This window comes from Electrona antarctica, assembly GCF_951216825.1.
Source record: "Electrona antarctica genome assembly, chromosome: 17".
Taxonomy (NCBI): domain Eukaryota; kingdom Metazoa; phylum Chordata; class Actinopteri; order Myctophiformes; family Myctophidae; genus Electrona; species Electrona antarctica.
Genome location: NC_136798.1, coordinates 45,203,884 through 45,226,831, shown reverse-complemented (window position 1 = coordinate 45,226,831; position 22,948 = coordinate 45,203,884). Strand labels below are relative to the sequence as shown.

The 22,948-nt window shown below is 45.3% G+C and overlaps 1 protein-coding gene across 1 annotated transcript in view; it reads right to left on the bottom strand.

Moving 5' to 3' along the window:
* Window positions 1-21,324: 21,324 nt before the first annotated feature.
* The window catches only part of LOC306941159 (kinase D-interacting substrate of 220 kDa B-like), a 116,092-nt gene continuing 114,468 nt past the window's right edge, over window positions 21,325-22,948 (bottom strand). Inside the window, exon 36 of the mRNA XM_079526471.1 lies at window positions 21,325-22,914. Within this exon, the coding sequence (XP_079382597.1) occupies window positions 22,742-22,914 (173 nt within the window). The 3' untranslated portion in view covers window positions 21,325-22,741. The remainder of the gene's footprint in view (window positions 22,915-22,948) is intronic.

Below are 22,948 nucleotides of genomic sequence, written 5' to 3'. Positions count from 1 at the left end.
TCGGAGGCGTACGTCCGAGACACCTAACCGTTCGTCTCGGCTGGCTCTCCGACATATCCGAACGTCGGACCGTGATGTTTTATCGTTGGCGCGTTGTCGCGCGTCAAAGTCGGCAATTTGTAGGCGTTCGTTCAAGGCTACCGCCGCGGCCGTATGTCCGTTTGGCCCAAACCCTATACGGCTGCGATCGGGGCCGCAACCCGGTTGCGGTAATGGTCTCGGATTTGTTCTGTCGAATTTCGCGACTTTTCTCGCTAACTTACTTTGTGGGAGCAGTTTATGCTAATGAAGGGCGTGGTTCCGGCTACTTTGTGGGTGTGGGTTATGCAAATTTGATGGGCGTGGTTTCGGCTACTTTGTGGGTGTGGTATATGCAAATTAGTGGGTGTCGCTTATGTAAATTAGTGGGTGTCACCCCGCCTAATTTGTGGGAGTGGTTTATGCAAATGAAGGGGCGTGGCATGCAAATGAAGGTGCGTGGTATGCAAATGAAGGGCATGTTTCGGCTACTTTGTGGGATTTGCTTATGCAAATTAAGGTGCGTGGTATGCAAATGAAGGGGAGTGGTATGCAAATGAAGGGCATGTTTCGGCTACTTTGCGGGATTGGTTTATGCAAATGAAGGGGCGTGACATGCAAATGAAGGGGATTGGTTTATGCAAATGAAGGGACGTGGCATGCAAATGAAGGTGCGTGGTATGCAAATGAAGGGGAGTGGTATGCAAATGAAGGGGAGTGGTATGCAAATGAAGGGCATGTTTCCGCTACTTTGCGGGATTGGTTTATGCAAATGAAGGGGCGTGGCATGCAAATGAAGGGGAGTGGTATGCAAATGAGGTGCGTGGTATGCAAATGAAGGGGCGTGGCATGCAAATGAAGGGGATTGGTTTATGCAAATTAAGGGGCGTGGCATGCAAATTAAGGTGCGTGGTATGCAAATGAAGGGGAGTGGTATGCAAATGAAGGGGAGTGGTATGCAAATGAAGGGCATGTTTCCGCTACTTCGCGGGATTGGTTTATGCAAATGAAGGGACGTGGTATGCAAATGAAGGGGAGTGGTATGCAAATGAGGTGCGTGGTATGCAAATGAAGGGGAGTGGCATGCAAATGAAGGTGCGTGGTATGCAAATGAAGGGGCATGGCTCCGGCTACTTTGTGGGATTAGTTTATGCAAATGAAGGTGCGTGGTATGCAAATGAAGGGGAGTGGTATGCAAATGAAGGGGAGTGGTATGCAAATGAAGGGCATGTTTCCGCTACTTTGCGGGATTGGTTTATGCAAATGAAGGGGCGTGGCATGCAAATGAAGGGGAGTGGTATGCAAATGAGGTGCGTGGTATGCAAATGAAGGGGCGTGGCATGCAAATGAAGGGGATTGGTTTATGCAAATGAAGGGGCGTGGCATGCAAATGAAGGTGCGTGGCATGCAAATGAAGGGGAGTGGTATGCAAATGAAGGGCATGTTTCGGCTACTTTGTGGGATTGGTTTATGCAAATGAAGGGGCGTGGCATGCAAATGAATGGGAGTGGTATGCAAATTAAGGTGCGTGGTATGAAAATGAAGGGGAGTGGTATGCAAATGAAGGGGCATGGTTCCGGCTACTTTGTGGGATTGGTTTATGCAAATGAAGGGGCGTGGCATGCAAATTAAGGTGCGTGGTATGCAAATGAAGGTGCGTGGTATGCAAATGAAGGGGAGTGGTATGCAAATGGGGTGCGTGGTATGCAAATGAAGGGGCGTGGCATGCAAATGAAGGGGATTGGTTTATGCAAATGAAGGGGCGTGGCATGCAAATAAAGGTGCGTGGTATGCAAATGAAGGGGCCACTCCCCTTCATTTGCATACCACGCACATGAAGGGCATGTTTCGGCTACTTTGTGGGATTGGTTTATGCAAATGAAGGGGCGTGGTATGCAAATGAAGGGGAGTGGTATGCAAATGGGGTGCGTGGTATGCAAATGAAGGGGCGTGGCATGCAAATGAAGGGGATTGGTTTATGCAAATTAAGGGGCGTGGCATGCAAATTAAGGTGCGTGGTATGCAAATGAAGGGGAGTGGTATGCAAATGAAGGGGAGTGGTATGCAAATGAAGGGCATGTTTCCGCTACTTCGCGGGATTGGTTTATGCAAATGAAGGGACGTGGTATGCAAATGAAGGGGAGTGGTATGCAAATGAGGTGCGTGGTATGCAAATGAAGGGGAGTGGCATGCAAATGAAGGTGCGTGGTATGCAAATGAAGGGGCATGGCTCCGGCTACTTTGTGGGATTAGTTTATGCAAATGAAGGTGCGTGGTATGCAAATGAAGGGGAGTGGTATGCAAATGAAGGGGAGTGGTATGCAAATGAAGGGCATGTTTCCGCTACTTTGCGGGATTGGTTTATGCAAATGAAGGGGCGTGGCATGCAAATGAAGGGGAGTGGTATGCAAATGAGGTGCGTGGTATGCAAATGAAGGGGCGTGGCATGCAAATGAAGGGGATTGGTTTATGCAAATGAAGGGGCGTGGCATGCAAATGAAGGTGCGTGGCATGCAAATGAAGGGGAGTGGTATGCAAATGAAGGGCATGTTTCGGCTACTTTGTGGGATTGGTTTATGCAAATGAAGGGGCGTGGCATGCAAATGAATGGGAGTGGTATGCAAATTAAGGTGCGTGGTATGAAAATGAAGGGGAGTGGTATGCAAATGAAGGGGCATGGTTCCGGCTACTTTGTGGGATTGGTTTATGCAAATGAAGGGGCGTGGCATGCAAATTAAGGTGCGTGGTATGCAAATGAAGGTGCGTGGTATGCAAATGAAGGGGAGTGGTATGCAAATGGGGTGCGTGGTATGCAAATGAAGGGGCGTGGCATGCAAATGAAGGGGATTGGTTTATGCAAATGAAGGGGCGTGGCATGCAAATAAAGGTGCGTGGTATGCAAATGAAGGGGCCACTCCCCTTCATTTGCATACCACGCACATGAAGGGCATGTTTCGGCTACTTTGTGGGATTGGTTTATGCAAATGAAGGGGCGTGGTATGCAAATGAAGGGGAGTGGTATGCAAATGGGGTGCGTGGTATGCAAATGAAGGGGCGTGGCATGCAAATGAAGGGGATTGGTTTATGCAAATGAAGGGGCGTGGTATGCAAATGAAGGTGCGTGGTATGCAAATGAAGGGGCCACTCCCCTTCATTTGCATACCACGCACATGAAGGGCATGTTTCGGCTACTTTGTGGGATTGGTTTATGCAAATGAAGGGGCGTGGCATGCAAATGAAGGTGCGTGGTATGCAAATGAAGGGGCATGGCTCCGGCTACTTTGTGGGATTAGTTTATGCAAATGAAGGTGCGTGGTATGCAAATGAAGGGGAGTGGTATGCAAATGAAGGGGAGTGGTATGCAAATGAAGGGCATGTTTCCGCTACTTTGCGGGATTGGTTTATGCAAATGAAGGGGCGTGGCATGCAAATGAAGGGGAGTGGTATGCAAATGAGGTGCGTGGTATGCAAATGAAGGGGCGTGGCATGCAAATGAAGGGGATTGGTTTATGCAAATGAAGGGGCGTGGCATGCAAATTAAGGTGCGTGGTATGCAAATGAAGGGGAGTGGTATGCAAATGAAGGGGAGTGGTATGCAAATGAAGGGCATGTTTCCGCTACTTCGCGGGATTGGTTTATGCAAATGAAGGGACGTGGTATGCAAATGAAGGGGAGTGGTATGCAAATGAGGTGCGTGGTATGCAAATGAAGGGGAGTGGCATGCAAATGAAGGTGCGTGGTATGCAAATGAAGGGGCATGGCTCCGGCTACTTTGTGGGATTAGTTTATGCAAATGAAGGTGCGTGGTATGCAAATGAAGGGGAGTGGTATGCAAATGAAGGGGAGTGGTATGCAAATGAAGGGCATGTTTCCGCTACTTTGCGGGATTGGTTTATGCAAATGAAGGGGCGTGGCATGCAAATGAAGGGGAGTGGTATGCAAATGAGGTGCGTGGTATGCAAATGAAGGGGCGTGGCATGCAAATGAAGGGGATTGGTTTATGCAAATGAAGGGGCGTGGCATGCAAATGAAGGTGCGTGGCATGCAAATGAAGGGGAGTGGTATGCAAATGAAGGGCATGTTTCGGCTACTTTGTGGGATTGGTTTATGCAAATGAAGGGGCGTGGCATGCAAATGAATGGGAGTGGTATGCAAATTAAGGTGCGTGGTATGAAAATGAAGGGGAGTGGTATGCAAATGAAGGGGCATGGTTCCGGCTACTTTGTGGGATTGGTTTATGCAAATGAAGGGGCGTGGCATGCAAATTAAGGTGCGTGGTATGCAAATGAAGGTGCGTGGTATGCAAATGAAGGGGAGTGGTATGCAAATGGGGTGCGTGGTATGCAAATGAAGGGGCGTGGCATGCAAATGAAGGGGATTGGTTTATGCAAATGAAGGGGCGTGGCATGCAAATAAAGGTGCGTGGTATGCAAATGAAGGGGCCACTCCCCTTCATTTGCATACCACGCACATGAAGGGCATGTTTCGGCTACTTTGTGGGATTGGTTTATGCAAATGAAGGGGCGTGGTATGCAAATGAAGGGGAGTGGTATGCAAATGGGGTGCGTGGTATGCAAATGAAGGGGCGTGGCATGCAAATGAAGGGGATTGGTTTATGCAAATTAAGGGGCGTGGCATGCAAATTAAGGTGCGTGGTATGCAAATGAAGGGGAGTGGTATGCAAATGAAGGGGAGTGGTATGCAAATGAAGGGCATGTTTCCGCTACTTCGCGGGATTGGTTTATGCAAATGAAGGGACGTGGTATGCAAATGAAGGGGAGTGGTATGCAAATGAGGTGCGTGGTATGCAAATGAAGGGGAGTGGCATGCAAATGAAGGTGCGTGGTATGCAAATGAAGGGGCATGGCTCCGGCTACTTTGTGGGATTAGTTTATGCAAATGAAGGTGCGTGGTATGCAAATGAAGGGGAGTGGTATGCAAATGAAGGGGAGTGGTATGCAAATGAAGGGCATGTTTCCGCTACTTTGCGGGATTGGTTTATGCAAATGAAGGGGCGTGGCATGCAAATGAAGGGGAGTGGTATGCAAATGAGGTGCGTGGTATGCAAATGAAGGGGCGTGGCATGCAAATGAAGGGGATTGGTTTATGCAAATGAAGGGGCGTGGCATGCAAATGAAGGTGCGTGGCATGCAAATGAAGGGGAGTGGTATGCAAATGAAGGGCATGTTTCGGCTACTTTGTGGGATTGGTTTATGCAAATGAAGGGGCGTGGCATGCAAATGAATGGGAGTGGTATGCAAATTAAGGTGCGTGGTATGAAAATGAAGGGGAGTGGTATGCAAATGAAGGGGCATGGTTCCGGCTACTTTGTGGGATTGGTTTATGCAAATGAAGGGGCGTGGCATGCAAATTAAGGTGCGTGGTATGCAAATGAAGGTGCGTGGTATGCAAATGAAGGGGAGTGGTATGCAAATGGGGTGCGTGGTATGCAAATGAAGGGGCGTGGCATGCAAATGAAGGGGATTGGTTTATGCAAATGAAGGGGCGTGGCATGCAAATAAAGGTGCGTGGTATGCAAATGAAGGGGCCACTCCCCTTCATTTGCATACCACGCACATGAAGGGCATGTTTCGGCTACTTTGTGGGATTGGTTTATGCAAATGAAGGGGCGTGGTATGCAAATGAAGGGGAGTGGTATGCAAATGGGGTGCGTGGTATGCAAATGAAGGGGCGTGGCATGCAAATGAAGGGGATTGGTTTATGCAAATGAAGGGGCGTGGTATGCAAATGAAGGTGCGTGGTATGCAAATGAAGGGGCCACTCCCCTTCATTTGCATACCACGCACATGAAGGGCATGTTTCGGCTACTTTGTGGGATTGGTTTATGCAAATGAAGGGGCGTGGCATGCAAATGAAGGTGCGTGGTATGCAAATGAAGGGGCATGGCTCCGGCTACTTTGTGGGATTAGTTTATGCAAATGAAGGTGCGTGGTATGCAAATGAAGGGGAGTGGTATGCAAATGAAGGGGAGTGGTATGCAAATGAAGGGCATGTTTCCGCTACTTTGCGGGATTGGTTTATGCAAATGAAGGGGCGTGGCATGCAAATGAAGGGGAGTGGTATGCAAATGAGGTGCGTGGTATGCAAATGAAGGGGCGTGGCATGCAAATGAAGGGGATTGGTTTATGCAAATGAAGGGGCGTGGCATGCAAATGAAGGTGCGTGGCATGCAAATGAAGGGGAGTGGTATGCAAATGAAGGGCATGTTTCGGCTACTTTGCGGGATTGGTTTATGCAAATGAAGGGGCGTGACATGCAAATGAAGGGGATTGGTATGCAAATGAGGTGCGTGGTATGCAAATGAAGGGGCGTGGTATGCAAATGAAGGGGAGTGGTATGTACGTCGTCGTGTAGGGAACATGTACGTCGTCGTGTAGGGAACATGTACGTCGTCGTGTAGGGAACATGTACGTCGTCGTGTAGGGAACATGCACGTCATCGTGGAGGGAACATGTACGTCATCGTGAAGGGAACATGCACGTCATCGTGAAGGGAACATGCACGTCATCGTGAAGGGGACATGTACGTCATCGTGAAGGGGACATGTACATCATCGTGAAGGGGACATGTACGTCATCGTGGAGGAAACATGTACGTCATCGTGGAGGGAACATGTACGTCATCGTGGAGGAAACATGTACGTCATCGTGGAGGGAACATGCGCGTCGTCGTAAATTGAACATGTACGCCATCATGTAGGGAACATGTACGTCATCGTGAAGTGGACATGTACGTCATCGTGAAGGGGGCATGTACGTCATCGTGGAGGAAATATGTACGTCATCGTGGAGGGAACATGTACGTCATCGTGGAGGAAACGTGTACGTCATCGTGGAGGGAACATGTACGTCATCGTGGAGGGAACATGTACGTCATCGTGGAGGGAACATGCACGTCGTCGTAGATGGAACATTTACGTCATCGTGTAGGGAACATGTACGTCATCGTGATGGGAACATGTACGTCATCGTGGAGGGAACATGCACGTCGTCGTGAAGGGAACATGCACGTCATCGTGGAGGGGACATGTACGTCATCGTGGAGGGAACATGCACGTCATCGTGGAGGGAACATGCACGTCATCGTGAAGGGAACATGCACGTCATCGTGGAGGGAACATGTACGTCATCGTGGAGGGAACATGTACGTCATCGTGAAGGGAACATGTACGTCATCGTGCAGGGAACATGCACGTCGTCGTGAAGGGAACATGCACGTCATCGTGGGGGGAACATGTACGTCATCATGTATGGGACATGTACGTCATTGTGGAGGGAACATGTACGTCATCGTGGAGGGAACATGCGCGTCGTCGTAAATTGAACATGTACGCCACCATGTAGGGAACATGTACGTCATCGTGACGTGGGCATGTACGTCATCGTGAAGGGGACATGTACGTCATCGCGGAGGGAAAATGTACATCATCGTGAAGGGAGCATGTACGTCATCGTGTAGGGAACATGCACGTCATCGTGGAGGGAACATGTACGTCATCGTGGAGGGAACATGTACGCCATCGTGGAGGGAACATGCACGTCGTCGTGAAGGGAACATGCACGTCATCGTGGAGGGGACATGTACGTCATCGTGAAGGGAACATGTACGTCATCGTGCAGGGAACATGCACGTCGTCGTGAAGGGAACATGCACGTCATCGTGGGGGGAACATGTACGTCATCATGTATGGGACATGTACGTCATCGTGGAGGGGGCATGCACGTCATCATGGAGGGAACATGCACGTCATCGTGAAGGGAACATGCACGTCATCGTGGAGGGAACATGTACGTCATCGTGGAGGGAACATGTACGTCATCGTGGAGGGAACATGTACGTCATCGTGCAGGGAACATGCACGTCGTCGTGAAGGGAACATGCACGTCATCGTGTAGGGAACATGTACGTCATCATGTATGGAACATGTACGTCATCGTGGAGGGAACATGTACGTCATCGTGGAGGGAACATGCACGTCATCGTGAAGGGAACATGCACGTCATCGTGGAGGGAAGATGCACGTCATCGTGGAGGGGACATGTGCGTCATCGTGAAGGGGACATGTACGCCATCGTGTAGGGAACATGTACGTCATTGTGGAGGGAACATGTATGTCATCGTGGAGGGAACATGTACGTCATCGTGGAGGGAACATGCACGTCATCGTGGATGGAACATGTACGCCATCGTGGAGGGAACATGTACGTCATCGTGGAGGGAGCATGTACGTCATCACGGAGGAAACATGTACGTCATCGTGGATGAAACATGTACGTCATCGTGGAGGGAACATGCGCGTCGTCGTAAATTGAACATGTACGCCATCATGTAGGGAACATGTACGTCATCGTGACGTGGACATGTACGTCATCGTGAAGGGGACATGTACGTCATCGCGGAGGGAACATGTACATCATCGTGAAGGGAGCATGTACGTCATCGTGTAGGGAACATGCACGTCATCGTGGAGGGAACATGTACGTCATCGTGGAGGAAACATGTACGTCATCGTGGAGGGAGCATGTACGTCATCGTGGAGGAAACATGTACGTCATCGTGTAGGGAGCATGTACGTCATCGTGGAGGAAACATGTACGTCATCGTGGAGGGAACATGTACGCCATCGTGTAGGGAACATGTACGTCATTGTGGAGGGAACATGTATGTCATCGTGGAGGGCACATGTACGTCATCGTGGAGGGAACATGTACGTCGTCGTGAAGGGAACATGCACGTCATCGTGGAGGGAACATGCACGTCATCGTGAAGGGAACATGCACGTCATCGTGAAGGGAACATGCACGTCATCGTGGAGGGAAGATGCACGTCATCGTGGAGGGGACATGTGCGTCATCGTGAAGGGGACATGTACGCCATCGTGTAGGGAACATGTACGTCATTGTGGAGGGAACATGTATGTCATCGTGGAGGGAACATGTACGTCATCGTGGAGGGAACATGCACGTCATCGTGGATGGAACATGTACGCCATCGTGGAGGGAACATGTACGTCATCGTGGAGGGAGCATGTACGTCATCGTGGAGGAAACATGTACGTCATCGTGGAGGAAACATGTACGTCATCGTGGAGGGAACATGCGCGTCGTCGTAAATTGAACATGTACGCCACCATGTAGGGAACATGTACGTCATCGTGACGTGGACATGTACGTCATCGTGAAGGGGACATGTACGTCATCGCGGAGGGAAAATGTACATCATCGTGAAGGGAGCATGTACGTCATCGTGTAGGGAACATGCACGTCATCGTGGAGGGAACATGTACGTCATCGTGGAGGAAACATGTACGTCGTCGTGGAGGGAGCATGTACGTCATCGTGGAGGAAACATGTACGTCATCGTGGAGGGAACATGTACGCCATCATGAAGGGGACATGTACGTCATCGTGGAGGGAACATGCACGTCGTCGTAGATGGAACATGTACGCCATCGTGGCGGGAACATGTACGTCATCGTGGAGGGAACATGTACGTCACCGTGGAGGGAACATGTACGTCACCGTGGAGGACACATGTACGTCATCGTGTAGGGAACATGTACGTCATCGTGGAGGGAACATGCACGTCGTCGTAGATGGGACATTTACGTCATCATGTAGGGAACATGTACGTCATCGTGACGGGAACATGTATGTCATCGTGAAGGGGACATGTACGTCATCGTGAAGGGGACATGTACGCCATCGTGGCGGGAACATGTACGTCATCGTGGAGGGAACATGTACATCATCGTGGAGGGACCATGTACGTCGTCGCGAATGGAACATGTACGTCATCATGTGGGGGACATGTACGTATGTTCCCGCTACTTTGTGGGAGTGGGTTATGAAAATGTGAAGGGCGTTGTTTCGGCTACTTTGTGGGTGAGGGCTATGCAAATTAGTGGGTGTCGCTTATGCAAATTAGTGGGTGTCGCCACGCCCTTCGTTTGCATACCACTCCCCTTCATTTGCATACCACACCCCTTCATTTGCATATCCCCTTCATTTGCATACCAAGACCCTTCATTTGCATAAGCCAATCCCACAAAGTAGCAGAAACATGCCCCTTAATTTGCATACCACTCCCCTTCATTTGCATACCATGCCCCTTCATTTGCATACCATGCCCCTTCCTTTGCATACCATGCCCCTTCATTTGCATACCACGCACCTTCATTTGCATACCACGCACCTTCATTTGCATACCACTCCCCTTCATTTGCATACCACTGCCCTTCATTTGCATACCACTGCCCTTCATTTGCATACCACTCCCCTTCATTTGCATACCAAGACCCTTCATTTGCATATCCCCTTCATTTGCATACCACGCCCTTTCATTTGCATAAGCCAATCCCACAAAGTAGCCGAAACACGCCCTTCATTTGCATACTACTCCCCTTCATTTGCATACTACACCCCTTCATTTGCATATCCCCTTCATTTGCATACCACGCCCTTTCATTTGCATAAGCTAATCCCACAAAGTAGCCGAAACACGCCCTTCATTTGCATACTCCTCCCCTTCATTTGCATACCACACCTTCATTTGCATATCCCCTTCATTTGCATACCAAGACCCTTCATTTGCATATCCCCTTCATTTGCATACCACGCCCCTTCATTTGCATAAGCCAATCCCACAAAGTAGCCGAAACACGCCCTTCATTTGCATACTACTCCCCTTCATTTGCATACTACACCCCTTCATTTGCATATCCCCTTCATTTGCATACCACGCCCTTTCATTTGCATAAGCTAATCCCACAAAGTAGCCGAAACACGCCCTTCATTTGCACACTACTCCCCTTAATTTGCATACCATACCCCTTCATTTGCATATCCCCTTCATTTGCATACCAAGACCCTTCATTTGCATAAGCCAATCCCACAAAGTAGCAGAAACATGCCCCTTAATTTGCATACCACTCCCCTTCATTTGCATACCATGCCCCTTCATTTGCATACCATGCCCCTTCCTTTGCATACCATGCCCCTTCATTTGCATACCACGCACCTTCATTTGCATACCACGCACCTTCATTTGCATACCACTCCCCTTCATTTGCATACCACTGCCCTTCATTTGCATACCACTGCCCTTCATTTGCATACCACTCCCCTTCATTTGCATACCAAGACCCTTCATTTGCATATCCCCTTCATTTGCATACCACGCCCTTTCATTTGCATAAGCCAATCCCACAAAGTAGCCGAAACACGCCCTTCATTTGCATACTACTCCCCTTCATTTGCATACTACACCCCTTCATTTGCATATCCCCTTCATTTGCATACCACGCCCTTTCATTTGCATAAGCTAATCCCACAAAGTAGCCGAAACACGCCCTTCATTTGCATACTCCTCCCCTTCATTTGCATACCACACCTTCATTTGCATATCCCCTTCATTTGCATACCAAGACCCTTCATTTGCATATCCCCTTCATTTGCATACCACGCCCTTTCATTTGCATAAGCCAATCCCACAAAGTAGCCGAAACACGCCCTTCATTTGCATACTACTCCCCTTCATTTGCATACTACACCCCTTCATTTGCATATCCCCTTCATTTGCATACCACGCCCTTTCATTTGCATAAGCTAATCCCACAAAGTAGCCGAAACACGCCCTTCATTTGCACACTACTCCCCTTAATTTGCATACCATACCCCTTCATTTGCATATCCCCTTCATTTGCATACCAAGACCCTTCATTTGCATATCCCCTTCATTTGCATACCACGCCCTTTCATTTGCATAAACTAATCCCACAAAGTAGCCGAAACACGCCCTTCATTTGCATACTACTCCCCTTCATTTGCATACCACACACCTTCATTTGCATATCCCCTTCATTTGCATACCACGCCCTTTCATTTGCATAAAATAATCCCACAAAGTAGCCGAAACACGCCCTTCATTTGCATACTACTCCCCTTCATTTGCATACCACACCCCTTCATTTGCATATCCCCTTCATTTGCATACCAAGACCCTTCATTTGCATATCCCCTTCATTTGCATACCACGCCCTTTCATTTGCATAAGCCAATCCCACAAAGTAGCCGAAACTACGGCCACAAAGGAGGCGGGACGCCGCCCACTAATTCACATAGGCCACGCCCACAAAGCGGACGGGACGACGGCCATCAATAAGCATAAACGACGCCCATGCAATTTGCATAGACCACGCCCACAAAGCAGGCGGAGTTACATAGCGAGTAGGCGTGGCCTAAGACAATGAGAGGTGTGGCCTAACATTACGAGAGGCAGAGTCATTAACGAGAGGGGGTGGAGTTTGTAAGGTGGAGTTTGTAACCAATGTGAGGTGTGTGTGTAGTAGTAGTAGTAGAAGTAGAAGTAATACATACGAGATGATGCCTGATCTTCTGACATCCATATTTGGTTGACTGGATGGCGTTGTCCTCACCTGGAGAGAAATGCCCCCGGAAATATGATTATTTATTAATGAATGAATGTATGTATGTATGTATGTATGTATGTATGTATGTATGTATGTATGTATGTATGTATGTATGTATGTATGTATGTATGTATGTATGTATGTATTCATTCATTCATTCATTCATTCATTCATTCCCTCCCCCGGGAAATAAATAAATAAACAATGCTAATCATCCATCCATGTGTGACAATTGTTTGACACACATCATGTCATGTCATGTCATGTCATGTCTGTCTATAGACAAGAGGAGAGGTGGAGGGGGGGGGGGGGGGGGGGGGGGGGGGCGCCAAAGCATATTTTAGACTGATTCAGTATTGACCATATTAAGCCAGGTCTCACGGCAGACAGCACTAATATAATAAACAAACGTGAACGGAGCACTGCTGCCAACATAATACACGCATAATGTGGCCATACTGGCATACTCACCATAGCCTGGTCAAGGTTTCCCCCAGGTGGACGTGTCATTTCCAACTATTGCCAGCACATGGAAACTAGGGGCTACTGATATATACTATTCTCTGCCTATCGGGACGTAACTCGGACGGCGCTGAGTCGGGTCTTAAATACATTTCAATTGTACATTTAGGTAATGTGTGATTTATTTGGATTTATCCTTATTATTGTGAAAGATGTCCCCCAAATGTAAATTATTAATGTATTATTATTATTTTAATAATTATTATAAATGTGCAAAAAATATATATATAATTTATTTTACATGATTTCCTCTGATAAGTCCTAGTAGTAAAAAGTAGTAGTAAGGTTGAAATCGTTTTTTTGCAAGTAGAAATTAATCCGGGTTTTACAGGGTTAGTCATTCATTCATTCATTCATTCCCCCCGGAAATAAATAAATAAACACGGCTAATCATCCATCCATGTGTGACAATTGTTTGACACACATCATGTCATGTCATGTCTATCTATAGCAAGAGGTGGAATTGCGTCAGATCTTCTACACAAAGCAAAACAAAAGGGAGCAGTGCACCACCCTGTGGCAACAACTGGCACTGCTGACTGTTACAAGTTGACAGAGTGGATTATCTTGGATTACGTCCGCCAACATACATTCCAATAGTACATTTACTTGACCAAAAGGTAAAGACTGATTTATTTTGATTTATTCATTCTGGATCCTTAGTCCTTGGTCCGAGGTCACGAATCTTGACTGCAGACTTGTTGACTGTCTCGAACCAGCGTCCTCTCACACCATCAGCAACTGCCAGAACCACTGAGCCATCGTGGAATACTCTTAACCATGGATTTGGGGTAATTGTATCTTTTTTCTTTTTTTGGAAGGGAAGACAAAAAAAGAAAAAGTCTATTTTACCAATGCAAAGGGTGAAATATTGTCATAATGTACGTTGTGTTTGTTTTGGAAAGGAAAAAGTGTTTTAATGTACTTTTTACTGACGTTAGGGTAGAGTTTGTTTTAACAGTACAGGACTCTCTCTCACACACACACCAGAGACTGGCAGCTGACTGGCTCATTCAGGGTTGCCAGGTTGGTGGCTGTCAGGTTGTCTAATGCCTGCTGCATTGTGTGTGTGTGTGTGTGTGTGTGTGTGTGTGTGTGTGTGTGTGTGTGTGTGTGTGTGTGTGTGTGTGTGTGTGTGTGTGTGTCACCGTCTCCACACCTGAGCGCAAAACATTCTTAAGCTGCGCACTTCTTAAGCTGCGCGCAGCTTAAATTCCGAGTTTTTAGACAGCTGGTGGATGGAAAAGAAGCTCCACCTCCGCGGAAGACTTGAGCGGAGGAGAGCGTTTCCGGGAATCTGGCCGTCGCGCAAGAATTCCGCGGAGGTGGAGCTTAATTTCCATCCACCAGCTGTCTAAAAACTCAAGCTTTAAGCTACGCGCAGCCGAGAACGTGCGCAGCTCTTTTGACCGTCTGGCAGCACTCTGAGTGTGTGTGTGTGTGTGTGTGTGTGTGTGTGTGTGTGTGTGTGTGTGTGAACCAGCTACACTGGCATTTAAACACATTCATATTGTAACTGTTGCCACTATAGGTGATATAGTTTGCTTTATTCCTAAAAGGTACAAGTTCATAATGAAGAAGTTCATAATTAAGTCACATTTAAAACATTATTTCATGTATTTGTCTCAAGTTGTTGTTGTAACTGTTGCCACTATAGGGGATATAGTTTGCTTTATTTCTCTAAGACAAAGTTCATAATAAGGTTAAAATAAGTTCATAATTGTTTATTATCTTTCTAAGTGTACAAGTGCATAATTAAGAAGTTCATAGTTAATAGTTACATTCATGTTAAAACATTATTTCATGTCAAGTTGTTTTAATGCTTTTATTTTGAAGAGTCAACGTCATATTCTGTGTCTCGTTTGGTCTGCTCTCACGTCAATTGGTACACAGGAGTTTTGTGTATGCAATCCATAGAGTATATATATCAAGGATAGTCTAAGAAGGATGAGACGCGAAGACCGTACGGGCGGCGCCATGTTGCTTATGGAAGGAAAGAAACATGCGCAGTTGAGACCAAGGAAGCTGAACGCGGAAGTGTTGGCTGCATATAGCCCATTGCGCATGTTTCTTTCCTTCCAAAGCAACATGGCGTCGCCCGTACGGTCTTCGCGTCTCATCCTTCTTAGACTATCCTTGATATATATAAGGTTATCTCTCCTGATTTATGACCATATGAGGTTATGACGACACGCAATTACTTCCGGGGCAACGTGTCTCACACATGCGCATTGCACACGATTCAGGTTAAACCGTTGCCTGTTAGTGTGTTTCGCCCCTTGGTGGAAGAGGTGTGTAAGTGAAGATAGAGCCTCCAGGCTGTAGCTGTGGAAAGACAAGTCTGTCCTCCCTCAACGTGAGTTTGTGTGTTTGATCTGAAGCTCAATTTATTATGGCAGTGGTTCCCAAACCTTTTCATGTGAAAATTGACACTAATTAGCCCACGGACCCCCATTTGAAAAGTTATGCCAGGGACCTAAATAAGAGAAGATTCGTATGGCTCTATAGCAGTGATTCTCAACCCGTTTAATTTCAAGGACCCCCAGTTTGACATGCATTAGTCTACGGCCTCCCCATTTAATGTAATTTCTCTTCAACCCCCAATTTATATTGTAAAATCAATGTTAATTTAACTCTGAGAGTGTACAAATGGAACCAAATGGACCCGCTTGGGTCCATTTGGTTCCATTTGTACACTCTCAGAGTTACAGACCCATAAGGGTCCATTTGGTTTCAAACTAGGCCTATCATTTAGCTGGGGACCCCCTGGAACTCCCTCAAGGACCCCTGGGGGTCCCCGGACCCCACTGTGGGAACCACTGTGTTATGGTCCTCCTTTAGCTCATAATGCTGCGTTCACACGGGCTGATTCAAAAGATACATACAGATACACAGTGTATTTGTAGCTTTGCATCTTTGTAGCTGAAGTTGAAACCAGCTGGTCAGGCTTGGCCTCACTCCTTCTAGCCCACCTCACCCCTGCCCATTTTGATGGGCTGGAAATGGAATGGCTTAGGGTTGATTTATTCATTAAGAGCTTGTAGATCTGCTATCTTGAAAAGATTTTAATCCGTTTCATGCATTATGATACCTTGTGAAAACGAGACAGTCTAGATAATTACTAGTAGGCTACTTTAAAGGACAACTTTATTATTATTATTTTTCAACCAAGGTTGCAGGAACCTTACTGCGAGCGCAACTGAGAGGAGAAGATGAATAAAGTTCATCTCCTCGCCTAAAAATCCTGATTAACCGGCTATTAAATCGGCTTCCCTTACAGATGAAAAAGACAGTGGAGAGAAATCACGCGCCCCCGCTCCCCCCCCCCCCCAGATCCGGGAGGGCCGCTCAGGATACGCAGACATAAACAATGAACTTAACGAGACATTTCACACACATTCCCGCACCACACGCCGCCTTCACCCTACCCACCCCCCAACCGCCTCCCTCCCCCGCATCCTCCCATTTCTTTCTTTTTTTCTGCAAGGACGAAACTAGTGGCGGCGCACTCAGTTGCAGCGGCTCAGTGCACTCTTAATTTCATTGTCTAAGTATTTGTATACTCTGTAGCCTACAGTGACAATAAATTGAATCTAATCTAATAGAGAAAGTAAAACAAAAAATAGTGTTATTTATTTATTTTTTCATTTGCTGCTTAGGGGGCGGGAGCATTCGATTGCAATTTCTTTATTATTATTTACTATAGTCCATACTAGACCCCAGGAAACTGTGGCCACAAAAGATTGCTGCAAGAAGAGACAGCAGCAAATGAAAAAAAGAGTAACACGCAAGACTTTCTCTAATAACCTAAAACATTGAAAAAACAAAAAACAAAGTTGTCGTATATTTTGATGCCCCAAACCTTTGTAAATGTTGATTACTGGAGTTAAACACTTCTTCTTATAAAGGTTACACAGTGCTGCTTCAAAGCTCTATATTTTCTGATATTATCCATTAATTAAGTGTTTGTCCAGAAACAGGAGTCTCCCTGTCTCTCCAGATCACACACTTTCAGGTGGGTTACAGTCAGATTTCATCCAGTCAGAGAGAGAGAGGGAGAGAGAGAGAGAGATAGAGAGTAGCCTACCCATAAAGCAGCTTATTATTTTGTTCTGGTTCAAATGCTGATTTCTAATTGGTATCCCGGCCTGAAAAAATAGCTGGGAAGACAGGGATAGACCCGTTACTGAACGGACACTCTACAGCAGTTAACTATCCTATCACAATCTACCTCTATTTAATTTAACACTCATTTTACCAAAATACATCACTTATACGCCACCTTTTAAAAAACTAAAGACGACACTTTAAAAGTGGAGAACAGAGAAAAGCCAGAGTCGACCGATAAATAGCATAAACATTGAGGTTTTATTAAATGTTTCAGTGACAACATAGATTCCCTTTTCTCCAGTATTTTGGAGTTCAACCATGTTGAATCATGCAATCAGTTCAAAACAAGAGCATGCAACACCTGAAAGCAGTGGTTCTCAAAGTGAGGCCATGCAGGGAACCTTTGGCAGGGGTCATCACCATGCTGATGACCCCTTTTCAATTTTTAAAAAATAATACCAAACGACTCGCCCCTTTACCAACTCGCCCCCGCAAAATGTTTTAATGTAGTTAACAGTTAATTTAGTATTTCCCTCCCTGTCTGAAATCTGAAATGATCTTGTATACAGATTTATTTGATTGTATAGTAGTCGATCTCTATACTGTAAAATTAAGAAAGAATAAAATGACACAGAGACAGTGACTGCTTAATTAAGTGAATTTAGGACCTTCTAGCAGTTAATTTCGCTTTATTAAACACATTTCTTCCATGTAGCCCATGTTTTGTAATGACATCATCATGCTATTATGCCCGTGGATATACAGAGTGAACTTAACAATTATAAATGAATATGATCATACCTTTTATATAATCACCAACATGAATTATGTTTGCTATTTACAGCTAGGTAGAGTAGTGGGGCGAGATGGAAAAGGGGCGACCGTACCGTCAGAAATTGTCAAAAATGTACCAGACAATAATATGACCAGAAACACATATAAGAGCTATCCCCGATTGACCATAACACAGGTCTCTGAGAGTGTGCACATGGAACCAAATGGACCCTTATACAGGTCCATCCATTTGTACACTCTCGGAGTTAAGGGGATGCTTTGCAAATAAAACATTTGACAACAGCATGGACCTTTTTTATTTTTGTTGCTATGCCTTTTGGAATAAGTGTTTGACTGCCCTTTGTTACTGTTTTTACATTTATATTATAAACCAATCAATCAATAGTAGTAGTTGGACTCATATTACGTCAAAGAGTCAATCACTGTCATTCATATTCTGAAGAAAACCTCAAGACTTGACATTCAGTAATTGCGTCTTATGATCAAAATAAGAACATCATTATAATGGCGTGTAAAAAAAAAAAAATGTTGTTGCCACGGACAAGTCTTTGCCAGTGGTGGAAAGTACTGTACTTAAGTACAATTTTGAGGTATTTGTACTTTACTTGAGTATTTCCAATTTCCAGTACTTTTACTTCTACTCCACTACATCTCGGAGCCAAAATTTGTATTGCGATTTTAATTTTAATTAGAAAACATACATTAACCACTTCAACCCTATACATTTTGGCCATTTGAAAATAGCCGATCTACAAGCTCACAATGCTTTGCAATGTGACATATTGTGAGCTTGTAGATCGACTATTTTCAATAGATTTTCTACACATTTTTAATTTGTGAAATGTGACATTCTGCAATATGAATACTTTTACTTTTAGTACTTTAAGTACATTTTGATGCCAATACTTTTGTACTTTTACTCAAGTACATTTTCAATTCCGTACTTTTACTTGTAACGGAGTAGTTCTAAATTGCAGTATTGGTACTTATACTTAAGAAAAACAATTGAGTACTTTTTCCCACCTCTGGCCTTTGCCACGGACACGGTCAGACATGTTGGTGACCCCTGACCCTCGGTGTTCGTTGGTCTGTGACTCCGAGAGGGTCCATTTTGGTTCCATTTTGTACACTCTCAGGGTTACGGGGGTCCTTGAAATCAACGTTTGAGAACCACTGCCAATTGAAGTCAAGTTCAACACTTGCAGCGCAAATCCAATTTCTGAACCGTTCAGAGTTAAATCAGACATATTGTTGTTTGTTTCGTTCTGGACGCTTGGACACGGAAGCCAGATATACATTTTTTAATGCTTTATACTCCACTACAATTATTTTTTGAGAACTTTAGTCACAAGTTACTTTGTAGATTTAGATCATTAATGCAAAACAAGAAGAAAATAGACGATCTACAAGCTAAAAATCACACTCGTCTGAAGTTGAGGGGCGCTTTGGGGGGGCATGCAGAAAGTCCATAGATTTGGCTGCCACGTCACGTGGGTGGGAGGTAGTATGAATAAGACACACATAAAAAGTCAATAGACTTTGCTGCCACACGTGACTATAATAAGCCAGGCGTTGGAGGGGCCAGCGCCCCTCATTGTGACGCATTGCGAGCTTGTAGATCTGCTATTTCACGCCGCAAGAGTAGGCTATAAGTAAGCGCTAAGTGAGCACTGCATGTGTGAACACATCCAGACCGAGAGAGCACTGCCCCACAGACGGCACAATAAAACCCACAATACACTCGTGCACTGAACAGTTCATGCAATTTCTATACGAGCTATTTTGTGTGTGTGTGTGTGTGTGTGTGTGTGTGTGTGTGTGTGTGTGTGTGTGTGTGTACGAGCCCCATTGCTCCGATTCGGGCCTCACTGTGTGTCTTAGATTATTTTTTAATCAATGCTAATACTACTGTTTCATACTAGTTCATGCCGTTTACTCACTTTGTAAAGTCACTCTGGGTAAGAGCGTCTGCTAAATGCCAAAATGATGAAATGAAGAACATCTTTTTTTTTTTAGGAGTCTGCTTCATGGCAGAGAACGTTTTGGCAGCTAAGTTACAACAACCAACGCTAACACGAACTATTCAGCTCTGTGATATTGTTCATGACGGCTCACTGTACCGCACAACATTAAAACATCTGCATTCTCTAAGTCTAGACACCAAACATGTTCCTAACACTGACACCTACAGGCAGCAGACAGAACAGCAGCTTCACAACAACAGCTTCACTTCCACAGGCAAACAAAACAATTTAATTTAATTTGGCAGAACGGCTAACTCATGGAAGGTTGATGTTTTGTTTTAATATAAAATCATAATAATGTTTTATATATAAGAGTAACTTTTAATTTTGTATTTTTAGAAGTTTGTTTGCAGGAAAAGTGCCAAAGATTAAAACAAATTGTAATACAAGTCAAACGAGACATTTTAAGCTCGCAAAGCTGAAAGCTTTGAACAAACACTTATTCAAGCACTTAAACCATATTTTCTTAGTTGACTAGGGTCCCCCTCAGGGCAGTGTTTGATAAAAACACCCACATCCCTCCCACATCAAATATCTCCGCCGCCAACATAGGCGATACACAAAGCTCAGGTAATTACCACTGACATTTCACAAAACAACTAGGGTAGCCTATGTGCTAGCTACGTGCGAGTTCTGTATCTAATGTAGCATTTCTATGTCTCTAAGCATGCAGCAATATAGACTCTACTACTGTACCAAATAACATGTATGACAACACAACACTGACCTCGTGGTAGCAAAGAGCACTAGTTGCACTGTGGTTACGGAATTCCATACTAACATGCTATTTAGAAGGCAATAGCATGCAGGACTTTTTAGTACTCTTTAGTAGCTTAGTAGCTACTAAATAGTATGTGAGTTGCACACTAAATTCCAGAAAAAATTATTAATTAAATTAGTCTGAAACAGTGGACCTAAGCTTCTATGAATGCAATATGTGGTATAGCTGCGACAACATACCATAATTTACAGTAAAGTATGCTTCTATTATATTATGCAGAATGTCGTTATTTGTTGAAGCTGATGACATGTCAAATAAACATTACAACACAGAGAGAAATGTGTAGTACCTCTGCTTTGTCACGAGATGGCGCACTTTCCTAACATTGTGTGTGGTTCCATTAGAATGTCCCTACACACAAGTTCTGTATTCTATTAACACAAAAGCATGTCGAAACATAGCATGTAGCGCATGTGATTCTGGACGCAACCAAACGTATCTGGTAGGATTGGGGACCTTTAGGATTTTAACAATTCCGGTTCCTTAACGATTCCCTCTTAGCTGTCCGAATCCATAACGTGTTCTCTTTAACGATTCCTATATTAAAAACTATATATTTAATACATTTTGGCATTCATTATAATTTTTTGATTAAAAAAAACAAATTAAATCATGCAAACCGTATCGGGAAGAAACCACCTAACTCCAACATGTTCATTTTTCAGGAAATTAAAAATATATTTATTTCTGGAAATAAAGAAAACCTTATATTTTGAAAACAAAGCAATACTGTCTTATCAAAGTTGGTGTTGTGACTTTAGATATTGTCAAGTACTTTCACGAGAGGGGGAGAGGTGGTGGAGTTAGCTGTTTTAGCAGTCAGTTTGAGGGTCCAATGGAGTTAAGAAGTTTTGTCCAAAGCATTTTTTACTACTTTCCATTGGTTCAATATTTGCAAAAAAATTATAATAATCAAAAACCTAAAATAATGGAGTTAGTTGGTTTCCTCCCGACATATTGTAGTGGTTCTCCAAAGTGAGGTACAGTATGTAACTCTGAGGATGTACAAATGGACGCATAAGGGTCCATTTGTACACTCTCCCGAGTTATGCTGTTCCTTGAAATAAAACACAAAATAAGTTTGAGCACCACAGACGGTGTGATAAAACTGTTCCAAATATGACGGAACCGGATTAATCCGGTTCCTCAATGTCCGGTCCGGTTCCTTGGATTCCTTTCTTCCAGGTTCCGGATCCAAACCCAATTAGTTTGCGAGCATGCAATCCTCTTTGTACAGTGATTTAGACCGCAAGGATCGAGGGCCGCCGTCTCAAGCCAACTTCAGCCACGAGAGACACCACCGAGCAAGCTAAAGTGCACGAGTTGCTGTCTCGAATGTTGCGAAGTTCGCTTAGCCCCGATTGAGGTAAAGTAGCTACTGGTCAATCACAGCGAGTCCTTCTGCGAGTGTTCTGGCCAATCACACGGCTAGCACTTTCGATATCAAATGACGCTGATCATCCCCTGTATCGCTTATTTTTTTTATTTATTTTTTTAAATAATTTTTATCCCACGATTTTTGCAACCCAGTTTTTTCACCCAGTGCCAATTATCTAATTTAATCCTGGGTGCTACACTTCCTCTGCCAACCTGGGGGGGCAGCGGACTGACCCTGTATCGCTTCTTTAACCTCATGCCATCTGGACAAAGATACAGAACCTTGCCATGGAAAAAGGTCCGTTTTAGTAGGAGTTTTGTTCCCTCAGCCATCACGGCATTAAACAAACTGCCCCGCCGATAGGATGGTTCTGTATACTGTGGGGACCTCATGTTTTTGTATTGTATTGTATTGATGTGGGTGTTGAACAGCCTGTGAAGACGAATATCCTTCGGGGCAATAAAGATTATTATTATTAATCACAGCGCGACCTTACTCAAAAGCGAAGGAGGATTCCACGCTCGCCTATAGTACAGTCTAGTGCTGTTTGCTCTTTCACAGGCCAGCGATACGAACACAGAAACACAGAACCCCAGTGCTCTCTTTCTCTCTCTCTCTCTTCTCTACGTCTCCATGGTAACGCAGCCTCCTCCTCCTCCTCCTCACAGGATGCTCTCCCTCTCCTCTCCGAAGGTGACGGTGTCGGAGGAGACGGTGCAGACCTCCGGGGGGTCCCCGGGTCGGAGCCCCCTCTTCAGGTGCACCACGCGCACATTCTCGTTGTGAGGGCCCGGCTTGGTCACGACGCCACCGCCGCCGCCGGTGGGGGTGGAGCCTGGAAGCGGAACAAGAAGTGACATCATGAGCGC